The sequence below is a fragment of the Dendropsophus ebraccatus genome, chromosome 11, assembly GCF_027789765.1.
Source record: "Dendropsophus ebraccatus isolate aDenEbr1 chromosome 11, aDenEbr1.pat, whole genome shotgun sequence".
Classification (NCBI taxonomy): domain Eukaryota; kingdom Metazoa; phylum Chordata; class Amphibia; order Anura; family Hylidae; genus Dendropsophus; species Dendropsophus ebraccatus.
In genome coordinates this window covers 99,113,783-99,137,159 of record NC_091464.1, presented here as the reverse complement: position 1 = coordinate 99,137,159, position 23,377 = coordinate 99,113,783, and the positions used below count along the sequence as shown (strand labels likewise).

At 50.7% G+C, this 23,377-nt stretch overlaps 1 protein-coding gene across 1 annotated transcript in view; it reads right to left on the bottom strand.

The window, feature by feature from the left end:
* The window catches only part of LOC138767448 (uncharacterized), a 134,097-nt gene extending 111,262 nt beyond the window's left edge, over nt 1-22,835 (bottom strand). The window contains exon 1 of the mRNA XM_069944950.1: nt 22,547-22,835. Within this exon, the coding sequence (XP_069801051.1) occupies nt 22,547-22,835 (289 nt within the window). The remainder of the gene's footprint in view (nt 1-22,546) is intronic.
* Nucleotides 22,836-23,377: the final 542 nt, after the last annotated feature.

Below are 23,377 nucleotides of genomic sequence, written 5' to 3'. Positions count from 1 at the left end.
ACACATTTTCGTTGAAATAAAATCAGTTTCGTTGGTCAATAATTTAATTCTAACGAATCCATCATTTTGCAATTAAATATACTGTTAAAATAAATATATATATAAATAAATGTATATTTATATATATATTTATTTTTTGACAGTATATTTAATTGCACAATGATGGATTCGTTAGAATTTAATTATTGAACAACGAAACTGATTTTATTTCAACAAAAATGTGTTTTATTAATTAAATATTAATTAGTACAGGAAGCTCCAGTAAGCCGTTAATTCATATTGCCGGTAATAGAGCTTTCTGTACTAATCATCACTTTACTTTAATGATAACATCAAATGTTTCTTCTAATTATGTTATCACAATAGTATTATTAGAAGAAACATTTAGAATTATATGTGCGCTCAGCTGATTGGCTGATCGGCTGAGCGCACATATAATGAGCCGGTCCGCAGTACAGTGACTTCATTGTGCTGCGGACCAGCGAAGAGACAACATCGGGGTGAGTATAGAGCTCTCCCCACCCCCTCCCCAGCACTGCACCCCTCCCAACAAGGAAGGGGGGTCACTTAACCCCTTCCTTGCTGGGATGGGTGCAGTCTGACATCAGTCTGGCCCCCAAGGGGTTAAGGGAGGATGACTGTAAGCAGCGATCTGTAAAGATGCTGCATACTGTAAGGTGCACAACACCGCTCACAATGATGGGTGTTGTGCTCCTGTTTGTGTGTTTTTTGTGTGTTTCTCCCTTTTTGTTTTTCAGATATCGGTATCCTGTGGATTACGTCGGATTCCGTGGACTACGTCGATGACCAGCGGTTGTTTGTTGTTTTTTTTTTAATAAAATGGTCAATGAGGGGTGTGGGGGTGTTTTTATTTGAATAAAAAAATTTTTTAACTTGTGTCTTGTCTTTATTTCTTTACTTTATAGACTTAGTAGTGGAAGCCGTCTAATAGACGGAATCCATTACTAAGTCGGGGCCTAGTGTTAGCCGGTATAAAATGGCTAACACTAACCCCCCATTATTACCCCAGTACCCAATGCCACCAGGGGTACTGGGAAGAGCCGGGTGCCAGTGGTCCCGGAGCGTCAAAATTGGCACTCCTGGAGCGGGCGGCAGCAGGCTGGTAAGATTTAGGCTGGGGAGGGCCTAAACCAATGGCTCTTCCCACCCTGCTGTTACCAGGCTGCTGTCGTTTGGTTTTTAACCCGGCTGGTTATAAAAATAGGGGGGACCCTATGCATTTTTTTTTAATTATTTATTTTTAAAAAAAACGCATAGGGTCCCCCCTATTTTTATAACCATGGTTAAAAACCATACGACAGCAGCCTGGTAACACCAGGGTGGGAAGAGCCATTGGTTTAGGCCCTCCCCAGCCTAAATCTTACCAGCCTGCTGCCGCCCGGTCCAGGAGCGCCAATTTTGACGCTCCGGGACCAATGGCACCCGGCTCTTCCCAGTACCCCTGGTGGCATTGGGTACTGGGGTAATAATGGGGGGTTAGTGTTAGCCATTTTATACCGGCTAACACTAGGCCCCAACTTAGTAGTGGAAGCCGTCTAATAGACGGCTTCCACTACTAAGTCTATAAAGTAAAGAAATAAAGACAAGACACAAGTTTAAAATTTTTTTATTCAAATAAAAACACCCCCACACCTCTCATTGACCATTTTATAAAAAAAAAAACACCAAACAACCGCTGGTCATCGACGTAGTCCACGGAATCCGACGTAATCCCCATTATACCGATATTTGAAAAACAAAAAGGGAGAAACACACAAAAAACACACAAACAGGAGCACAACACCCATCATTTTGAGCGGTGTTGTGCACCTTACAGTATCCAGCATCTTTACAGATCGCTGCTTACAGTCTGGCCCCCAAGGGGTTAAGGTAGGATGCATTGCATCCCCCTTAACCCCTTGGTGGCCAGACTGATGTCAGACTGCACCCATCCCAGCAAGGAAGGGGTTAAGTGACCCCCCTTCCTTGCTGGGAGGGGTGCAGTGCTGGGGAGGGGGTGGGGAGAGCTCTATACTCACCCCGATGTGTCCTCTTCGCTGGTCCGCAGCACAATGAAGTCACTGTGCTGCGGACCGGCTTATTATATGTGCGCTCAGCCGATCAGCCAATTAGCTGAGCGCACATATAATTCTAAATGTTTCTTCTAATAATGCTATTGTGATAACATAATTAGAAGAAACATTTGATGTTTTCATTAAAGTAAAGTGATGATTAGTACAGAAAGCTCTATTGCCGGCATATGAATTAACGGCTTATGGAGCTTCCTGTACTAATTAATATTTAATTAATAAAACACATTTTCGTTGAAATAAAATCAGTTTTGTTGTTCAATAATTTAATTCTAACGAATCCATCATTGTGCAATTAAATATACTGTTAAAAAATAAATATAAATATAAATATACATTTATTTATATATATATTTATTTTAACAGTATATTTAATTGCACAATGATGGATTCGTTTAAATTTAATTATTGAACAATGAAAGGGACTTTATTACAACGAAAATGTGTTTTATTATTTTAATATATTAACCATGAGAGACATCGGCATTACTGCAGAGGATCGCAAACCCCGGTAATAGCAATTCATGTAAACTGTGTTCTCTGCTTTCCCAGATGCATCCCGAGGTGTTTGCATCACTTTCTTAAGATTTTATTTGTAATTTTTAGTTGAACCAGATTTCCAAGTAAATGACCGTATGTTTTCAGCCGCATGTCTATTTTTTCCCACGGCCGGAGTTTCATCCGCACATTTACAGCCGCATAAAAAATACAGCCACACACATACATAGTGTGAACATAGCCTTAGGGTGCGTTTACACAGACAGATTTATCTGACAGATTTTGGAAGCCAAAGCCAGGAATGGATTTGAAAAGAGGATAGATCCCAGTCTTTCCTTTATGACCTGATCCGTGTTCATAGTCTGTTCCTGGTTTTGGCTTCAAAGATCTGTCAGATAAATCTGTCTGTGTAAACGCACCCTTACTTATTAAGCGGCAGCCACTAATTTCCAATGTGTCTGTGGACGGAGAGGAGGAGGAGGAGGAGGAGGGACAGAGCTACAGCAGAAGAACAGCCGCCCCTAGTGTGCCTCCCTTGTCTTGTGCATCTTTAACCTGGGGCCCAGGTTAAACTTTTGCACCAGGGCCCATGAGCCTCTAGCTACGCCCCTGGGTGTAACTACTAAATAGGGGCACAGAGGGGGGTAACTACTATATAGGGGTGCAGTGTCCCAGAACACGCAAGGACTACTACTCCTATTATGGCCATTTCTATTGCTGTGTCCATGCCTGTTCTGGTAAGTGTTTGCACTGCAACTGCTGCTGGTTTTCCCCTAGTATTCTCTGGTAATGTGCATTCTCATGTGTATTCTCATGTATTCCTTTGTATAATTACATTGTACAGTGGTATGCAAGGCTGTTGATCACGTGACCTGTAACCATGGTTCCTCCAATGGCCGACTAGCTCTGGCCAGGAGCAACCATGTGACCTCCCACTTCCTCCTAACAAGTTAGTCTTCCCCCTGCTTCCAAGCAAGGAGGGTGTGTGTCATCTCTCTCCTACCTCAGAGGAGTTGGACTTCTTCTTTGCAGCTCCCACTTCACCACTAGAAGTGTGGATCGAGTGCTCTGCTGTGTTCAAGTCTTCGGCTGTATCTGCCTGCTCAAGTGTCCGGAGTCTTCTCTCTCATCTGGGTGTCATTCTGTTATCTCTCATCATCGCTACAAGGATTCACAGCAAGTATTATTCTCAAGCTAATCCACCCAGCAACGCTATTTCTCTCATACTCCTACTCCCATCATCCGGCACGTATTCTCACAGCCTATGCAGCACCACTCCTGCTTTATTTGTCAGAGCCTGCTATATACCCGGTTGCATCCGGACAGAACTGTTGCTACTAGTTACCTCATCTATAATAAAACCGCTGTTACTGAACCCTGGCATTGGTGTCCACTAACTGGTGCCCTGACTAAGTGCAGCGAAGAATCGCATGCCCATCATCACCCGCAGATTCCACAGACCGGCCCTACAGCTGTGCCGCCCTCAGGCCTATACCGTGACAAGTATAACCCCTGCAGCTGCCCCGGTCATTGTCCGCTCATAACACCAACACTGTGGAAGTGGCCCCCAGGGGCCAGGGCATTGCATTTTTGGCGTCACGAACAGGATACAGACTGTGTTGTGCCAACTGTCAGTGCCCCCAGAACTGTACTGTTATCCCCTTAAAAGACTCTGCCATTGCCACGCTGCGGCCTACTAAGGGGTTAAGCCAGCTGGTGACGTACGGCCTCCACGTGCGCGCTTCGTGCAAGTCCCACCCCCGGCCCTGCGTCTTCCAAGCCTCTGTTGCAGGGGGGAAGAAAATTGTGGCCGGACAGCCGGAAGCACCGGATCTGACTTCCGGCCTGTCCACATCCGGTTCGGGACACCCTGTCTGTCGGTGTCTGCTGATTTTGCGGCCTCTCGCCACCTCTGCTCTCTCCCCGACACAGTACCCCAGAACTCCTCAGCATGTCCACCGGCCACCACAGCGACTCCGACAGGTCCGGCAGTCCGCCCATGGCCCGGGCTGTGCCTGCGGCTCCTGTTGCTATGGCTACCGCAGCTGTTCCGTTCTTCATTGGGCTCGCCAATCTCCCCAGCTATAAAGGGGAACCCCACACGCTGGCTGCATTTAAAGAAAAAATCTCCTGCACCCTTGAACTAGTCTCACTCTCACCCCCTCAGCAGGTGCAGTTGCTGCTAGGACAACTTGAAGGACCCGCTGCAGAGGAGGTGTGGTCATGGCCCGCTACGGAGAAGGCTGATGTACAACAGATCCTGGCCCGGCTGAGTAAGGAGTTTGATGTACAGTCCCCTACGGAGGTCCGTCTTAAATTCTACGACCGACGACAGAGGCCAGGTGAGACTCTCAGAGACTATGCACTAGCCCTACAATCTGCCTACAGGGCTTTGAGACAAGTGGACACCATAGACCCTGCGCTGTGGAGAGCATAATCACTGACCGCTTCATAGAGGGGGTGGACTCCAGACTCATCCAGAGCCAACTGCGTATGCTAGCTGCCCAAAACCCTACCATGCCTTTCCTGGACTTCAAGACTCTGGCTCTACGGGTGGTTGGCATTGACTCCCCCTGTGCTGGTTGCACCACGGGTCCAAGTACTCCCGAGCCCGTGGGACTTACCCCCTCACCTCCTGTGTCAGTTGTGGCCCCACCTGTTTCCGCTATTCAGGCCACACAACAGTCTATCCCGGCTAACTCCTCAGTGTCTCCCGACCTCCTTACTCAAGTGGTTGACTCTCTCTGTCAAGCCCTAAGGGGGCTACAAGGGGCCTATCCTACACCTCCACCGCAGGACTCATGCTCAGAGTACTCGGGCCCCGATCGGCCTCCTCCACCAAGACCTAGATCCCCTGAGCGCCCTTATTGCAAACATTGTAGGCGACATGGACACTACCGCTCCAAGTGCTACCAGTTAAACGGGCTACCCCTGGGTCCGAGGGCCAACACCCAGGAGGTCGAGTTCCAGGCCCGCAGGAAGCACAGTGGTTCTCAAGGTTCCTCTCGCAATGCCCGCATGTGACTCTCTGGGTGGACGGAGTCCCCCTGGAAGCTTTGATAGATACAGGTTCCCAGGTTACCACTATTCCCAGACATGTGTTTGAAGAACATTGGGACCTGAGGGCCTTAGGGCCAGTTGAGAGATACCGTCTGCAACTTATTGCTAGTAATGGTCGTCCTATTGTGCAACTAGGTTACTGGGAACCCACTGTCTGTATAGGTAATCGAGAGCTAGCACGTCAGGGTATTATTGTTACTGAGGCTCAGGGAGATAGTGGGACCGTGGTATTAGGCATGAATATTATCCGTCATGTATTCACTGAAGTGTTGGATGCCTTGAATGCTTCTATGTCTCGTGCTTCCCCTCAGTACAGGCAAGCCGTCCAGAAGACCATTAAAGTGCTCACCGTTCAGCAGAGGTTTGCCAACCCTCGAGGGGAAATCTGCCGTGTCCGCACTAGAGATGCTCGTCCGATCCCCATCCCAGCTAACAGTGAGTTCCTCATCTGGTGCAGGGTCCGTCCGGGCCTCAACAATGCTGACTATGTGGCCCTTCTGGATGTTATTGAAATTGAGGGGCAACCTCTTGTCAGGGCCGCTTGAAGCCTGGTGACCGTCCCCAATGGTCAGGTCCCTGTCCGTCTGGTGAACCTTGGAGACTCCCCAGCTGACCTACCCAAGTTCACCACCGTGGCCATGCTATACCAACTCGATCCTGAGGACATCGTCTGTGAGGAAACCATCGGCTATCAGAGATCCATCCGTGGCACTCAAAGGGACTCAAACAGGGCTCCCGCCCCTTGGTGGGACGAACTCCATATTGGCGATGCCAATACCCCACTTGAATGCCTCCACGGCATCCGCAAGGTGGCCAAAAGGTATCTCGAGGCCTTCAGCAAACACTCCCTCGATTTCGGAAAGACCAATCTGGTCCAGCATCGGATCAACACTGGCGACCATTTGCCTATCAAAGAGAAGCATCGGCCAATCCCTCCTGCCAGCTATCAGCAGGTCAAGAAACTGCTCAAGGAGATGAAAGACTCTAACGTTATCCAAGAAAGTCAGAGTCCGTGGGCTGCCCCTATTGTCCTCGTAAAAAAGAAAGACGGTAACATCCGGTTCTGCGTGGATTATAGGAAGATAAACACAATCACCCACAAGGATGCCTATCCTTTGCCCCGGATCGAAGAGTCTATTGCTGCTTTGGGGTCAGCCGCCTACTTCTCCACCTTGGACCTCACCAGTGGGTACTGGCAGGTGCCCATGGCACCCGAAGACCGTGAGAAGATGGCCTTCACCACCCCCATGGGGCTCTTTGAATTCACCAGCATGCCCTTCAGTCTGTGCAACGCCCCCGCTACCTTCCAGCGGTTGATGGAAAGGTGTCTCGGCCGTCTCAACTTTCAGAGTGTCCTGCTATACCTGGATGATGTGATTGTCTATTCACGTACCTACGAAGATCACGTCCATCATCTGGATGAAGTGTTCCAGGTCCTAATCGATCACGGCCTGAAAATCAAGCCTTCCAAGTGCCACCTTCTCAAACCGCAAGTGAACTATCTGGGGCATGTTGTGAGTGCTGAGGGGATACGACCCAATCCAGAGAAGATCTCGGCTGTGGAACACTGGGATACCCCTAAGACCGTCAAGGAGGTGAGAAGCTTTCTGGGATTTGCCGGCTATTACCGCCGCTTCATTCCCCACTTTGCCCAAGTGGCCGAGCCCCTCAATGAGTTACTCCGGGGTTGCCCTCGAGAAAGCTACAACCGACGACTCCCCATCGAGTGGTCCGAACGGCAGGAGGTTGCCTTTCAAACCCTGAAACGCCTGTTGACCACGCCTCCTATCCTGGCCTACCCGGACTATAACCTTCCTTTCCGGCTCTACAAGGACGCAAGCTTCCAAGGCCTGGGAGCTGTGCTGTCCCAGGTTCAAGATGGCCAAGAGAGAGTTGTAGCTTATGCCAGCCGGAGTCTTCGGGGCGCTGAAAAGAACAACAACAATTATAGCTCCTTCAAGTTGGAGTTACTAGCCCTAGTGTGGGCCGTCACCGAAAAGTTCAAGGACTACCTGGCTGCCACCCCTGTTACCATCTATACGGATAACAACCCGTTGGCGCATCTCAACACTGCTCGGCTGGGCGCCCTGGAACAGCGGTGGGCTTCTCGAATGGCCAATTTCCAGTTTGAAATTAAGTACCGCAGTGGCAAGGCTAACGTCAATGCAGACCTCCTGTCCCGACTACCCAAGGGCGAAGAGGCCCCAGAGGACAGCGATTGGGAAGATGTAGAAATGCCTCCCTTCTATCAAAGGTTCGCTACCCAGAGTGCTATTGATGCAGCTAGGCCTGAAACGCCTTCGCCTCCACCTAGGGCCCCGCAAGACTTGGCCAGGTGGCAGACCATCCAGGAAGAGTCCCGTGTCCTGGGGGAGATCTATGACTACCTCTCTAATGGTCGGGTCCCCATGCGGATAAAGAGGCCCTATCCTGATGTCGAACTAAGGCGACTCTGGAGGCAAAGAAAGAGGCTCTTCCTACAGAAGGAACTGATCCTGCGGAACTCTCTTGACCCGGTCTCTGGGGAGAGGTGCCACCAGATCCTCATTCCCCGACGAGACGCTAAGATGGTGCTAGATGCCTACCATAATCGGTCCGGTCATTTCGGGGTACACAAGACGGAGGCCACTATCCGACAGCGGTTCTACTGGATCGGAATGAGGGCTGACATCGAGAACTGGTGTGCTGAGTGCCCTGCCTGTAATATCTCCAAAGCTGGGGGAAGAGAAGTCAGGGCCCCTTTGCATCCAATCACCTCCCACCGGCCGAATCAGCTAGTCGCCCTGGACCATGTGAAGCTGGCCCCTACAAGATGCGGGTATACCTACGCCCTCACCATGGTCGACCATTACTCCAAGTGGGTAGTCGTGGTACCTGTCAGAGACTTGACCGCCAAGACCACCGCCCTTACTTTTTACAAGGAGTATGTAAAGCACTATGGGTGCCCAGAGTCTCTGCTGACGGACCGGGGTCCGGCCTTCGAGTCGCAACTTTTCCAGGATCTGTGTGCCTACCACGAATGTAAGAAGCTCCGTACCACGGCCTATCACCCTCAAGGGAATGGTCTGTGTGAAAAAGTTAACCAGGTCTTTATCAACATGCTCCGAACGGCTTCAGTGACGAAGAGAGTAGAGTGGCCCCACTTGTTGGATGAACTGGTGGAGATCTATAACAATACCACTCATTGTTCCACTGGCTACTCCCCGTTCTACCTGATGTTCGGCCGCCAAGGTCAACTTCCTCAGGACCGTGCTCTTGGAGTCCAAGCTCCTGACACCTTCAACCCCCTACCTGAAACTGACTGGGTTCGGGAGCATCAGAGGAGAATCCAGGATGCCCGGGAAATTGTTGACCGGAGGATGGGGGAAGCTCAGCAGCGCCAAGAGGATGCCTACAACCAAAGGGCGAATGCCACACCACTACAAGTGGGAGATAAAGTTTGGCTAAAGAAATATCATCGCTCTCACAAACTTGAAAGCCTTTGGGAGCCTGAGCCCTATGTCTTCTCTTCTATCCCTTACCCAGAGACTGATGTGTATGAGGTCAAAAAGCCAGGGCTAGCCCCACAGACGGTGCACCGAAATAGGATAAAACGTTGCACTAAGGAGGACCTACAGGGCCATACAGTACCGTGTCCGGTACCTGCATCCACACCTCCGGCTCCCCCAGCAGCTCCAGCTAAACCTCTCTCTCTGGAAGAAATGTTCCAAGTTGAACCGTTCCTCATGCCCATAGGCTATCCAGCGGTCCCTGTACACATTCCAGTGGCCCCTCCACTTCCAATTGTGCCTCCAACAACTCAATCTCTACAACCAGACACTGGGGGTGATCTTCGACCTGTACCTGCACCAATCACTGTTGAAGAGGATCCTCCGCTGAGACGGTCTGAGCGCTCTACCCGAGGAATTCCTCCACTCCGCTACAGAGACCAGAGTCCTTAAACTGTTTTTGTTGTTTAACTGTTTTGTTCCAGTTTCTGCAACGTTTAAGGTTTGTGCCTGGTCCTCCTGACCAAGTTCCCTGTACTAACCAGCCATGAGCTGATGGACACTTACCATAACAAAAGGTTCTCTAGTGCCTGTCCCAGAGCCTTTTACATGGACGATGTTCCAATTGCCTAAAAGAAACTCTACCTAACAGAGACACTTAACCCATTACTTCCTAATGCACTTTCCTGTGATTGTGTGTTCCACACAGGGTATTATTGCACTTATTTCATTATTGCACTTTTTCTACTATTGCATTCCAGTGTTATCAAAGTCTTTGTATTTCCTCCTCTGAGTAAGCACAAGGTTACATAGATTGCCTCAGAGTAGAGTCAGATAGCTCCTCCTCTGAGTAAGAGAAGTCAGTATATATATACCTCAGAGAAAGTCCAGTTTATGTTGGAGTGTATTTTCTCATCCAGTCTCATTATTGTGTATTATTATCGTATCTATAGCTGGAAAGATTTAGTTGAGCCAGTTCGTATGTAGATTTTTCTCAGATTTTCATTCAGATTTCTCTCAGGTTTCATTCAGATTCATGTGAGCCAGTTCTCCTCAAGACCTCGCAGTATTTGTTGTCCCTTGTGTTTCCCTTCCTTTTGTTTCCAGTATTTGTTCACCTCTATCTTGTCCCAACATAGTAGTAATCACACATAGTCATACCTAACCTTCACACTTGTCCATACATATCGCACCCTGGATATCTTTTCGTGTGTTTGGCCTATTGGATAATTGTGTTGTATGATTGACCGATATGTAAGGGGCCCCCATGTATGTTTGCTTTTATTATTTTGTTCTTTTCTCTTCCAGGTACCCAATACACTATACAGACACGCCAAGGTAGTACACAGGTCTTCACGTTCTCCTCCAGAAGGGTAACACGTTTAACAGAAAACCTACTGTCTAACTGGCTGGAATATGGAGGGTCACCCGCCAGCAGTTAAGTTGTCCTGGCTTACACGTCAGATGGTTCACGCACTAACTACCTGGTCGCCAGAGTACGTTAGGCACCCCTAGGTGAAGTCCTGCCACTAGGGTTTCTCATTCTCTCTCTCTTCTCACCTGTGCCTTGGGCGTGGGAAACACACACCTCATCACACTCACTCTCGTCATTCATTCCTGTTGTTTGATTGTCCAGTCTATTCATGTCTGCTGCCTTCTAGATTCGCCGAGGTCGGCTCAAACTTGCTAGGGAGGTATGCAGTGTCCCAGAACATGCAAGGACTACTACTCCTATTATGGCCATTTCTATTGCTGTGTCCATGCCTGTTCTGGTAAGTGTTTGCACTGCAACTGCTGCTGGTTTTCCCCTGGTATTCTCTGGTAATGTGCATTCTCATGTGTATTCTCATGTATTCCTGTGTATTATTACACTGTACAGTGGTATGCAAGGCTGTTGATCACGTGACCGTGCCAGTGCCCTGTAACTATGGTTCCTCCAATGGCCGACTAGCTCTGGCCAGGAGCAACCATGTGACCTCCCACTTCCTCCTAACAAGTTAGTCTTCCCCCTGCTTCCAAGCAAGGAGGGTGTGTGTCATCTCTCTCCTACCTCAGAGGAGTTGGACTTCTTCTTTGCAGCTCCCACTTCACCACTAGAAGTGTGGATCGAGTGCTCTGCTGTGTTCAAGTCTTCGGCTGTATCTGCCTGCTCAAGTGTCCGGAGTCTTCTCTCTCATCTGGGTGTCATTCTGTTATCTCTCATCATCGCTACAAGGATTCACAGCAAGTATTATTCTCAAGCTAATCCACCCAGCAACGCTATTTCTCTCATACTCCTACTCCCATCATCCGGCACGTATTCTCACAGCCTATGCAGCACCACTCCTGCCTTATTTGTCAAAGCCTGCTATATACCCGGTTGCATCCGGACAGAACTGTTACTACTAGTTACCTCATCTATAATAAAACCGCTGTTACTGAACCCTTGCATTGGTGTCCACTAACTGGTGCCCTGACTAAGTGCAGCGAAGAATCGCATGCCCATCATCACCCGCAGATTCCACAGACCGGCCCTACAGCTGTGCCGCCCTCAGGCCTATACCGTGACAAGTATAACCCCTGCAGCTGCACCGGTCATTGCCCGCTCATAACACCAGCACTGCGGAAGTGGCCCCCAGGGGCCAGGGCATCGCAGGGGTGCATAGGGGGGTAACTGCTATATAGGGGTACAGGGGACCTTACTACTGTATGTGTTGGAGCCTAAAATGTTTCTCTGGCAGATTCTGGAGAGAGGTGTGGCGGTATTATGTAACGGTTTAATTGGTGATATCTTTACAAGGTTATAAGGTGACTTACTTATGTATTGGGGCTCTTAATACAGTATGGGGGCATTTTCAGGGCATTATACTGTGGGTGGAGCTCCAATTCTCATAATGCTGGGTTGGGGGGGGGGAGCTCCAATTCTGATAATGCTGGGTTGGGGGGGGGGGGGGGGAGCTCCAATTCTGATAATGCTGGGTTGGGGGGGGGGAGCTCCAATTCTGATAATGCTGGGTTGGGGGGGGGGGGAGCTCCAATTCTGATAACGCTGGGTTGGGGGGGGGGGGGGGGAGCTCCAATTCTGATAACGCTGGGTGGGGGGGGGGGGGGGGCACTCAGATACTATGCATGGGTTGCTATCCCTATCTTGCTGTCACCCCTACTGGGATTATTCATATCATCTTCCTAACAAGGAAGTAGTTAACATCATAAATGCTCACCTATGTAGATGTAAACAATTGCCACTGCCACCGGGTCCCCCTCAACGCACGTTTCGCGTCTATTGCTTCCTCAGGAGCTGTTATTATATATGTGAAATCTTTTCTATGCTTGGTGGGGGCAGTGACGTCCTCGGGGTTCTTATAAGTCCCATTAAGCTAATAAATGATAGGCAGGCAGGGGGTGTGAAAACATAACAAACAATGTATACTTACCTGTCCTTGTACCCGGAAGTGCCGCTCCCAGGTCTCACTGATAGCTGTATCATTGTGTACCCAGCTGATGGATTGCCAGCTCAGCCAATCAGTGACTGGGATAAGACACCACTGGCTGAGGGAACAATCACCCGGGTCATGAACTAGCAGATGGTAGACGGCTGACGATTTGGATACCAGACGAAAATTACAGTTGGCAGCCATCAGAGAGACCTGGGAGGGGTGAGTGTTTCTTATATTTTTATTGCTTTCTATGCACAGCTGAAGGAAGCAATGGGTTAATGTTTATGTGTACCATGTGTTATGTGCTAACAACCACAAGAAGGTGCTCTTTCTTTTCTACCTATCCTCGCTGTCCTTGTTTTCTATACACCCTGTAGGAGGACTTAGCTCTGTGTGGGAGGAAGTGAGTCAGGTCAGTTCAGATTAGTCTCCAGTTTGAACATATGCAGGAGAGCCTAGCTCTCACAGAGAGTTCTTCTACAAAAACTATTACTTACACTTTGCAGTGCTAAGCACAAGTAAGGGAGAGTAGCCACTAAGGAACACCCTAGCCCACGCCAGGAACACGTCTAAAAAGTGCAGGACAGACTCCTGATACAAGAGAAGCTGGTCTCAGTAGGACAAAGCTACCATAAAATAAAGGTCTATGTATCCTACTGCGTGGTGCAGATAACTAGGACACCTAGCTACACCCATATAACCATGACTGGGGCTCATGCTACCTTGACAGGACAAGTAGCTTGCAACTGTAGGGCAGAAGGTGGTCAGACACAGTCTAAACGTGAGTACGAGTATAACTTAACTACTAAAGATATCTACCAAGGTTTCGGCACAGTACAAGGCTACATTGGGTGAAGGCCTCCTCTGGCAAACTCCTCTTCTCTCTACTTTCTACAAAGCACTACTTCTTCTGCTCTTCTCAAGCACCTACCTCAAGCACTAAGTCTAGCACTCAAGTGTGTGTCAAGATTTCTACTGTCTGTGAAACGTGTGCTGTAACCTGACAAAGCTTTACAGCAAAGTTGATTTATCTTCATATCAAATGCACAGGACTCTGTCTATCTCCACTCGCACCTACACACACACCACCGCACACCTTGGGTTATTTTCCCCCTTCTGTGGGTGGTGGCACTGAAAATCCGGGTGGGTCAGTGGCCACTCCAGGTTGCCATGACAAGAGCCCAAGGGACTCACAACAACCCGGAAGGGTTGTCAAGGGTTATCAGCACCTGTAGATAGCCAAGCATGATCGGTCACCACACACGACTCAACCCAGAATGACGCCGCTCGGCTCCTCCCCAACCAATTGTGTCACCATTTTGCCCATCCTCCTGGTAGATATTTCTGCAAATAATTGTATGTTAGTGTTTAGTGATGAGATAGGACGGTAGGAACTGAGCTCTTCAGGGTCTTTCCCCTTCTTCCTTCATAATATGATATGTGCTTCTCTCACGGAGTCTGGCAGTGCCCCCCTTGCACAGGATTCATTAAAAGGGTATTGTCCCCAAAAGCTTAAAAATTAAATGCTCCCAATCCTAGCTGGTCTTACTTACCAAGCTCCCCTGAGTGTATTGAGCCATCTCCAGCCTTTCTAGCTGCCGCCGTTCCTGAGTGTAACGCCTGGAGTAGTGGATCCACTGGACCGTCACTAGCGATGGCACTGACCTCACCAGGGAGCGGAGTCTAAGGGGCCGCTGGTTTTCACCAGAGCCCGCCGCAAGGCGGGACGGACTTGCTGCGGCAGGCGACCCCCAGGTCGCTACCCCTGGCTTGGTTGCTAGTGACGGCAGGCGAGGTGTGGCAGGAGTAGTAGGCAGGAGATGGTGCTGGCAGAGGCCTGTAGGCGTAACCGCGGGTGACAGGCGGAACACAGGAGCAATAGTATAACAGAGGAGCAGGAACCAGGAACAAGGACTAGGGACCAGGTAGCGGACAGGAATCAGGAACAACAGGGAGCTGGGCCAAACGCTATGGGAAGCATGTAGAGGCTCCAACACCTGGAAGCGGGCTGGACTGGAACTTATAGAGGAGTGATTGACATACAGGCCAATTAGGAGTGCACTGTTCCTTTAAACCTGAGACAGCCGGCGCGCGCGCGCCCTAGGAGGCGGGGACGCGCGCACCGGCCGGCGCAGCGATGGACAGGAGCGCGGTGAGGTGAGGGGCCGAAGCAACAGCGGCGCCGGGTCCCTGCCTAGGGACACCGGCTGCTGCAGATGCGGGAGAGAGGGTGCGGCGGCGGTCCGGAGCACGGGACGCCGCCGTGGCCCTAACACTGAGTTACAAGTTCTTTTAAAAGCCAAGATGGCGCCAGCCAGGTAACTACATTTCCCATCATGCAGTGCTTCTACAAATACTCTCTGTCCACATCACAGTATATCACATTACAGAGCTTCTGATGGGGATGGATAGCAGCTATCTAGGACCTGTAGTTCTACAGAATCTGTATCTGTAACCGCAGCCCCCCCCCCCCCAATCTGGAGCCTCTGACCCCACCCCCACACACACACCTGCCCGCCCGGAGCCTCTGACCACCAACCCCCGCCCGGACCTTCTGACCCCCCCCCCCACACACACACACCTGCCTGCCTGGAGCCTCTGACTGCACCCCCCCCACCTGCCTACCCAGAGCCTCTGACCGCTCCCCCCACACCTGCCCACCCAGAGCCTCTGACCGCTTTTCCCACACCTGCCCACTCGGAGCCTCTAACCACACCACCACCCCCCTGTCCGGAGACTCTGACCGCACCACCCCAAACCTGTCTGTCCAGAGCCTCTGACCGCACCCCCCCCCACACACACACACCTGGTCGCCCGGAGCCTCTGACTGCACCTGCGATGCCCTGACCCGTGGGGGCCACTCCGCAATGCAGGTGTTACTATCAGGCAGGAACCAGGCAGCTGCAGGGTATAGAGTTGTCATGGTAATGGCACGAGGGTGGCACAGCTGGGGACCGGTCTGCGGTACTATGCGGGACACTGGGCATGCGATTCTTCGCTGTACCTAGTCGGGGCACCAGATAAGGGACACCAATGCCAGGGTTCAGTAACAGCGGTGGTTACAGTTTTATTGTAACTGAGGTAACTGGTAGCAACAGTCTCTTCCGGATGCAACCGGGAATATAGCAGGTTTGAACAGACAGAGCAAAGGTGGTGCTGCATAGGCTGAGGTGAAGCGTACGATTATGATAGGAGTAGTAGTGATAAAGGAATAGAGAGGCTGGGTGGATAAGAGTACTTGTGGTGAATATCTTGAGTTGATGAGGAGATAGAGAACAGGAACGACACCCAGATGAGAGGATACTCCAGGCACTTGAGCAGGCGGACAGCCAGGAACTGTTACAGCAGAGCACCGAGTCCACTCTTCTGAAGGTGAAGAGAGACACACACACACGACCTCCTTGCTTGGGAGCAGGGGCCGGAACTGCGCAGCAAGAGGAAGTCACATGGTACCCCCTGGCCAAAACTAGACGGCCATTGGAGGAACCATGGTTACGGGGCATGGTCACGTGATCACCAGCCTTTGCATACCACTGCACATAGTTATGCACACAAGATATACACATGAACCTGAGAGTAATAGGGACTACACAGTAAACCGTTGCAGTGCATATAGTTTCCAGGACAGGCATGGCTATAATAATAAAAGTAAACTTAAAGTGAGAAACAGACAGCCTGTTCTGGGACACTGCATACCTCCCTAGCAAGTTTGAGCCGACCTCGGCGAATCTGGAGGGGTACATGAATGGACTGGACAATTAGACAACAGGAATGAATGGTGACTGTGAGTGTTGAAGTGTGTGTTTCCCACGCTCAAGGCACAGGTGACAACCGAGAGAGTAAAGAAGAAGAAGAACCCTAGTGGCAGGACTTCACCTAGGGGTGCCAAACGTACTCTGGTTACAGGTAGTTAGTGCGTAAACCATCTGACATGTAAGCCAGGACAACTTAAAGGGAACCAATCACTTAAAAAACGCATGTAAAGCTATGGGAATGTGCTGTAGCAGCACCCAGCACACTTCCCAAACATGCTTTTATACCCCCCGTCCCTGCAATGTACAAGCCACAAACGTTCTTGCTGTGCCGCTCATGCACAGTACAGCGGGTCCGGTCTGCGCCGTACTGCGCACGTGCAGAAAGCCTCAAACTCATTGCTGGAGATCCGGCAATGAGTTCGAGGCTATTTTGCACCTGCGCAGTACGGCGCAGACCGGACCCGCTGTACTGCGCATGAGCGGCACAGCAAGAACGTAGGCGTGCTAACGTTAGAGACAGCGCGCCTCCGATGACGCCGCCACAATTATGCAGGCTAATCACGCCCAGAGGGGCGTGATTAGCACTGCAGAACGCCCAGGGACCGTGACTACTTGCCCGCAGCTCCCCGCCCAGAGGACTACTTGGGGGTAATTTACATACAGGGCGCCGAGTTTATAAAGTATGTTTTTGGCTTGTACATTGCAGGGACGGGGGGTATAAAAGCAGGTTTGGGAAGTGTGCTGGGTGCTGCTACAGCACATTCCCATTGCTTTACATGCGTTTTTTAAGTGATTGGTTCCCTTTAACTGCTGGTGGGTGACCCTCAATATTCCAGCCAGTTAGATAGTAGGTTTTTAGTGAAATGTGTTACCCTACTGGAGAAAGAACTGTGAAGACCTGTGTATTACCTTGGGTGTCTGTGTGAAGTGTCCTGGACACCTGAAAGAGAAAGAAGAAAATAATAAAAGCAAACATACATCTGGATACCCTCATACACACCACTCAATCATACCGCACAAGCACTCCATAGGCCGAACACACGAAAAGGTATCCAGGGTGCGATGTGTATGGACAAGTGTAACTGTTGGGTATGACTATGTGTGATAACTACTATGTGGGGACAAGACAGAGGTGAACAAACACCGGAAACACAAGGAAGGGAAAGACAAAATACAGCAAATACTGCGAGGTCTTGAGGTGAACTGGCTCATATAGATCTGAAGAAATCTGAAGAAAACTGGCTCAAATAATCTTCCCAGTTGTAGATATAATAATACTGCAATGGAAAACATAAGACTTGATAAGAAAATGCACTCCTACAAAACTATACTTTCTCTGAGATGTATATAAACTAACTTCTCTTACTCAGAGGAGGAGCTATCTGACTCTGACACCAGAAAAATATATACTGTTTTTTCAAAAGAGGCGCTCTACTCTGAGGCTATCCCCTTGATAACACTGAAGTATGATACTAGAAATAAGTGCAATAATAACCTTCTGGCAATCACATAATCACATAATGAAAGTGCTTTAGGAAGAACTGGATAAGTGTCTCTGTTAGGTAGAGTCTCTTTTAGGCAATAAGACCATCATCCATGTAAAAGGCTCTGGGACAGGCACTGGAAAACTTTTTAGTAATGTGAGTGTCCATCAGCACATAGCTGGTTAATAGACAAAGTTCTTGGTCAGAAGGACCAGGCACAAACCATGAACGTTGCAGCAACTTTAATCACACAAGTACCTGAACAGAGCAGAACACCAAACAACAAAAACAGTATAACCCTCTAAGGGCTTAGCTCTCTGTAGCGTGCCGGTGGAATTCCTCTGGTTGAGCGCTCAGACCGTCTCAGCGGAAGGGCATTTTCAACAGTGACTGGTTCGGGTGCAGGGTGACGAGATTCTCCCATACGTGGCTGCGGAGGTGGAGCTGTTGAGGGTATGATTGGAAGAGGGGGAACAACTGGAACGTGCACCGGGACCCCTGAATAGCCGATGGGCATGAGGAATGGTTCGGATTGGAACATTTCTTCCAGAGAGAGAAGTTTAGGTGGAGCTGTTGGAATGGCCAGAGCTGCTGGCGTAGACACTGGACATGGCACGGCAAGGCCTGGTAGATCCTCCTTGGCACAACGCTTTATCCGATTTCGGTGCACAGTCTGAGGAGCTAGACCAGGCTTTTTAACCTCATAGACATCAGTCTCTGGATGAGGGATCGAGGAGATAACATAGGGCTCAGGCTCCCAGAGGCTTTCGAGTTTATGAGAGCGATGATACTTTTTTAGCCAGACTTTATCCCCCACTTGTTGGGGTGCAGCAGTCGCACTACGATTATAGGCCTCCTCCTGATGAGCTTCTCCCATCCTTTGATCCACAATTTCCCGCGCATCCTGTATTCTTCTCTGATGCTCCTGAACCCAGTCGGTCTCAGGCAGAGGGTTCGGAAGGTCAAGAGCTTGGACCCCGAGGGCGCGGTCCTGAGGGAGTTGACCCTGGTGCCCAAACATCAAGTAGAACGGGGAGTAGCCCGTGAAGCAATGGGTGGTATTGTTGTAGATCTCCACCAGCTCATCAAGTAGATGAGGCTACTCTACCCTTTTGGTCACTGAAGCCGTCCGCAGCATATTGATGAACACTTGATTGATTTTCTCACATAAGCCATTCCCTTGAGGGTGATAGGCCGTAGTGCGGAGCTTCTTGCACTCGTGGTAGGCACACAATTCCTGGAACAGTTGTGACTCGAAGGCCGGGTCCATGTCTGTCAGCAAAGACTCTGGACATCCATAGTGCTTTACGTACTCCCTGCAGAAGGTGCTAGCGGTGGTCTTAGCGGTCAGGTCTCTGACAGGTACCACGACTACCCACTTGGAGTAGTGATCGACCATGGTTAGGGCATAGGTGTATCCGCATCTTATTGGGGCCAACTTTACATGGTCTAGAGCAACAAGTTGATTAGGCCTGTGGGAGTTGATAGGATGCAAGGGGGCTCTGACTTCTCTTCCCCCAGCCTTGAAGATGTTACAGGCAGGGCACTCAGCACACCAGTTCTGAATGTCAGCTCTCATTCCAATCCAATAGAACCGCTGTCGGATGGTGGCCTCCGTTTTATGCACCCAGAAATGACCGGACTGGTCATGATAGGCGTCGAGCACCATCTTAGCATCTCTCCGGGGAATTAGGATCTGGTGGCACCTCTCTCCAGAGACAGGGTCGAGGGAGTTCCAGAGGATTAGTCCCTTCTGTAGGAACAGTCTCTTTCTCTGTCTCCAAAGTCGCCTTAGTTCAACATCAGGGTAAGGCCTCTTGATCCGCATGGGAACCCGCCCGGTGGAGAGGTAGTCATAGATCTCCCCTAGAACTCTGGACTCCTCCTGGACAGTTTGAACACCTGGCCAGGTCTTGGGGGCCCCTGTTGGAGACGGGGACGCTTCAGGCCTAGCGGCCTCGATAGCACTCTGGGAAGCGAACCTTTGATAGACGTTAGCATTGACGTTAGCCTTGACGTTAGCATTGACGTTAGCCTTGCCACTGCGGTATTTGATTTCGAATCTGAAATTGGCCAATCTAGAGGCCCACCGTTGTTCCAGGGCGCCTAGCCGGGCAGTGTTGAGATGTGCTAGCGGGTTGTTATCCGTATAAATGGTGACAGGGGAAGCAGCGAGATAGTCCTGGAACTTCTCCGTGACGACCCACACTAGGGCGAGTAACTCCAACTTGAAGGAGCTATAGTTGTTGTCATTCTTCTCAGCGCCCCGCAGGCTCCAGCTGGCGTAGGCCACAACCCTCTCTTGACCATCTTGGACCTGGGATAACACAGCTCCAAGGCCTTGGAAACTGGCATCGGTGTAGAGCCGGAAGGGAAGGTTATAGTCTGAATAGGCCAGGATGGGAGGCATGGTCAACAGACGTTTCAATGTTTGGAAGGCACTCTCCTGTCATTCGGTCCACTCAACGGGGAGTCGTCGATTGTAGCTCTCCCGAGGACATCCCCGAAGCAGTTCGGTGAGGGGCTCGGCCACTTGCGCAAAGTGGGGAATGAAGCGGAGGTAAAAGCCAGCAAATCCGAGGAAACTTCTAACTTCCTTCACGGTTCCACAGCCAAGATCTTTTCTGGGTCAGGACGTATCCCCTCAGCGCTCACAACGTGCCCCAAATAGTTCACCCGGGGTTTCTAGGAGATGGCATTTAGAAGCTTTGATCTTCAGACCGTGATCGATGAGGACCTGGAACACTTCAGCAAGATGACGGATGTGGTCCTCGTAGGTACGGGAATAGACAATCACATTGTCTAAGTACAGCAGAACGCTCTGGAAATTGAGGTGACCAAGACATCTTTCCATCAACTGTTGGAAGGTAGCAGGGGCGTTGCACAGACCGAAGGGCATACTGGTGAACTCAAAGAGCCCCATGGGGGTGGTGAAGGCCGTCTTCTCGCGGTCTTCCAGTGCCATGGGTACTTGCCAATACCCACTGGTGAGATCCAAGGTGGAGAAGTAGGCGGTTGATCCCAGGGCGGCAATAGACTCTTCAATCCGGGGTAAAGGATAGGCATCCTTGCGTGTGATTGTGTTCAACTTCCTATAATCCACGCAGAACCGGATGTTGCCATCTTTTTTTTTTTCTACGAGGACAATAGGGCGGCCCACGGACTCTGACTTTCTTGGATGACATTAGAGTCTCTCATCTCCCTGAGCAGTTTCTTGACCTGCTGATAGCTGGCAGGAGGGATTGGCCGATGCTTCTCCTTGATAGGCAAATCGTCGCCAGTGTTGATTTAATGCTGAACCAGGCTAGTCTTTTCAAAGTCGAGGGGGTGTTTGCTAAAGGCTTTGTGGTGCAGTTTGGCCACTTTAAGAATGCCGTGAAGGTACTCAAGTGGGGTATTGGCATCGCCAATGTGGAGTTCATCCCACCAAGGAACAGGAGGTCTGTTTGCATCTCTTCGAGTACCACAGATGGACCTCTGATAGGCAATGGTTTCTTCACAGACAATGTCCTCAGGATCGAGGGCTGGCTACAGCATGGCTACGGTGGTGAGGGGAGGAGTCTCCAAGGTTCACCAGACGTACAGGGACCTGACCATTGGAGACGGTCACCAGGCTCCTAGCAGCTCTGACGAGAGGTTGCCATTTAATCTCGATAGCATCCAGAAGAGCGGCATAGTCTGCATTGTCGAGACCCGGGCGAACCCTGCACCAGATGGGGAACTCACTGTTACCTGGGATGGTGATCGGGCGAGCATCTCTAGTGTGGACACAGCAGATTTCCACGACGGATAACATTCATGCCTAACACAACAGTTCCACTATCTCCCTGAGCTTCAGTGACAATGATACCCTGACGGGCTAGCTCTCGATCCCCTATACAAATGGTGGGTTCCCAGTAACCTAGTTGCACAATAGGACGACCATTACTGGCAATAAGTTTCAGGCGGTGCTTCTCAACCGGGCCTAAGGCCTTTAGGTCCCAATGTTCCTCAAAAATACGTCGGGGAAAAGTGGTAACCTGGGAACCCGTATCCACCAGAGCTTCCAGGGGTACTCCATCCACCCAGAAAGTCACATGTGGGCATGGCGAAAGGAACCTGGAGAACCATTGCGCTTCCTGCGGGCCTGGAGCTCGACCTCCTGGGTGTTGGACCTCGGACCCAGGGGTAGCCTGTTTAACTGATAGCACTGGGACCGGTAGTGGCCATGCCGCCTACAATGATTGCAATAGGGTCGTTCAGGGTTTCAAAGTCTTAGTGGTGGCGGCCTGTCAGGACTCGGATACTCAGGACAGGAGTCCTGTGGTGAAGGGGTAGGGAAGGCCCCTTGTAGCCCACTTAGGGCTTGGCAGAGAGAGTCAACTACCTGAGTGAGGAGGTCAGGAGCCACTGGTGGATTAGCAAAGGTAGGCTGTTGTGCAGCCTGGATAGCGGGAACAGGTGGGGCCAACACTGAGGCTGGAGGTGAGGGTGTAGGTCCAACTGGTTCTGGGGAATCCGGACCTGGGATACAGCCAGCGCAAGGAGTATCAATGCCAACCACCCTTAGGGCCAGAGTCTTAAAATCCAGGAAAGGCATGGTAGAGTTTTGGGCGGCTAGCATACGCAGTTGGCTCTGGATGAGTCTAGAGTCCACCCCCTCTATGAAGCGGTCAGTGATCATACTCTCCCCAGCCGAGGGGTCTATGGTGTCAACTTTTCTCAGGGCCCTGTAGGCAGATTGGAGTGCTAGGGCATAGTCTCTTAGGGTCTCACCTGGTCGTCGGTCGTAGAACTTAAGGCGGACCTCTGTGGGTGACTGTACCTCAAACTCTTTACTCAGCCGGGCCAGGATCTGTTGCACATCGGCCTTCTCCGTAGCTGGCCATGATCGCATCTCCTCTGCAGCGGGACCCTCAAGTTGTCCTAGCAGCAACTGCACCTGCTGGGTGGGAGAGAGTGAGACAAGTTCAAGGGTGCGTGATATCTTTTCCTTGAAAGCAGCCAACGTGTGGGGTTCCCCTTTATAGCTGGGGAGATTGGAGGGCCCGATGAAGAACGGCATGGCTGCTGTGACTATAGTGGCAGGAGCAGGGAGAGTAGCACGCGCTGCAGGCGGACTGCCTGACCCATCAGAGTCACTGCCGTGGCCGGTAGACATGGTGGTGGAATGCGGGGTAATGCGCCTTTAGGAGAGTGAGGTTCCGCTGGAGCACCCAGAACGCAGCCAGGAGGGTGAGAGTGCACAGGGACAGCAGGCGACCCAGCGGTGAGCAGCGATGATAGAGTTGAGGCTGTAGGAACAGTAGACACAGCGGTACAAGGCGACCAGGCCTGGGGAGAGAGAGCGGAAGTCGAGTCCAGAGCTTCCGGCGGTCCGGTCATGATCTTCTACCCCCCTGCAACGGAGGCCGGAACAATGCAGGGCCAGGGGCGGGACTTGAGTGGCGCGCGGGAGACAATACGTCAGCCCACTGGGTTAACCCCTTCATAGGCCGCAGCGCGGCAATAGCAAAGTCTCTGGGGGGGGGGGGGGGGGGGTGATAAGTAGCTTGCAGACAGTAGAATGATCGACACCGCGTGGTGTATCCTGTTCGTGACGCCAAA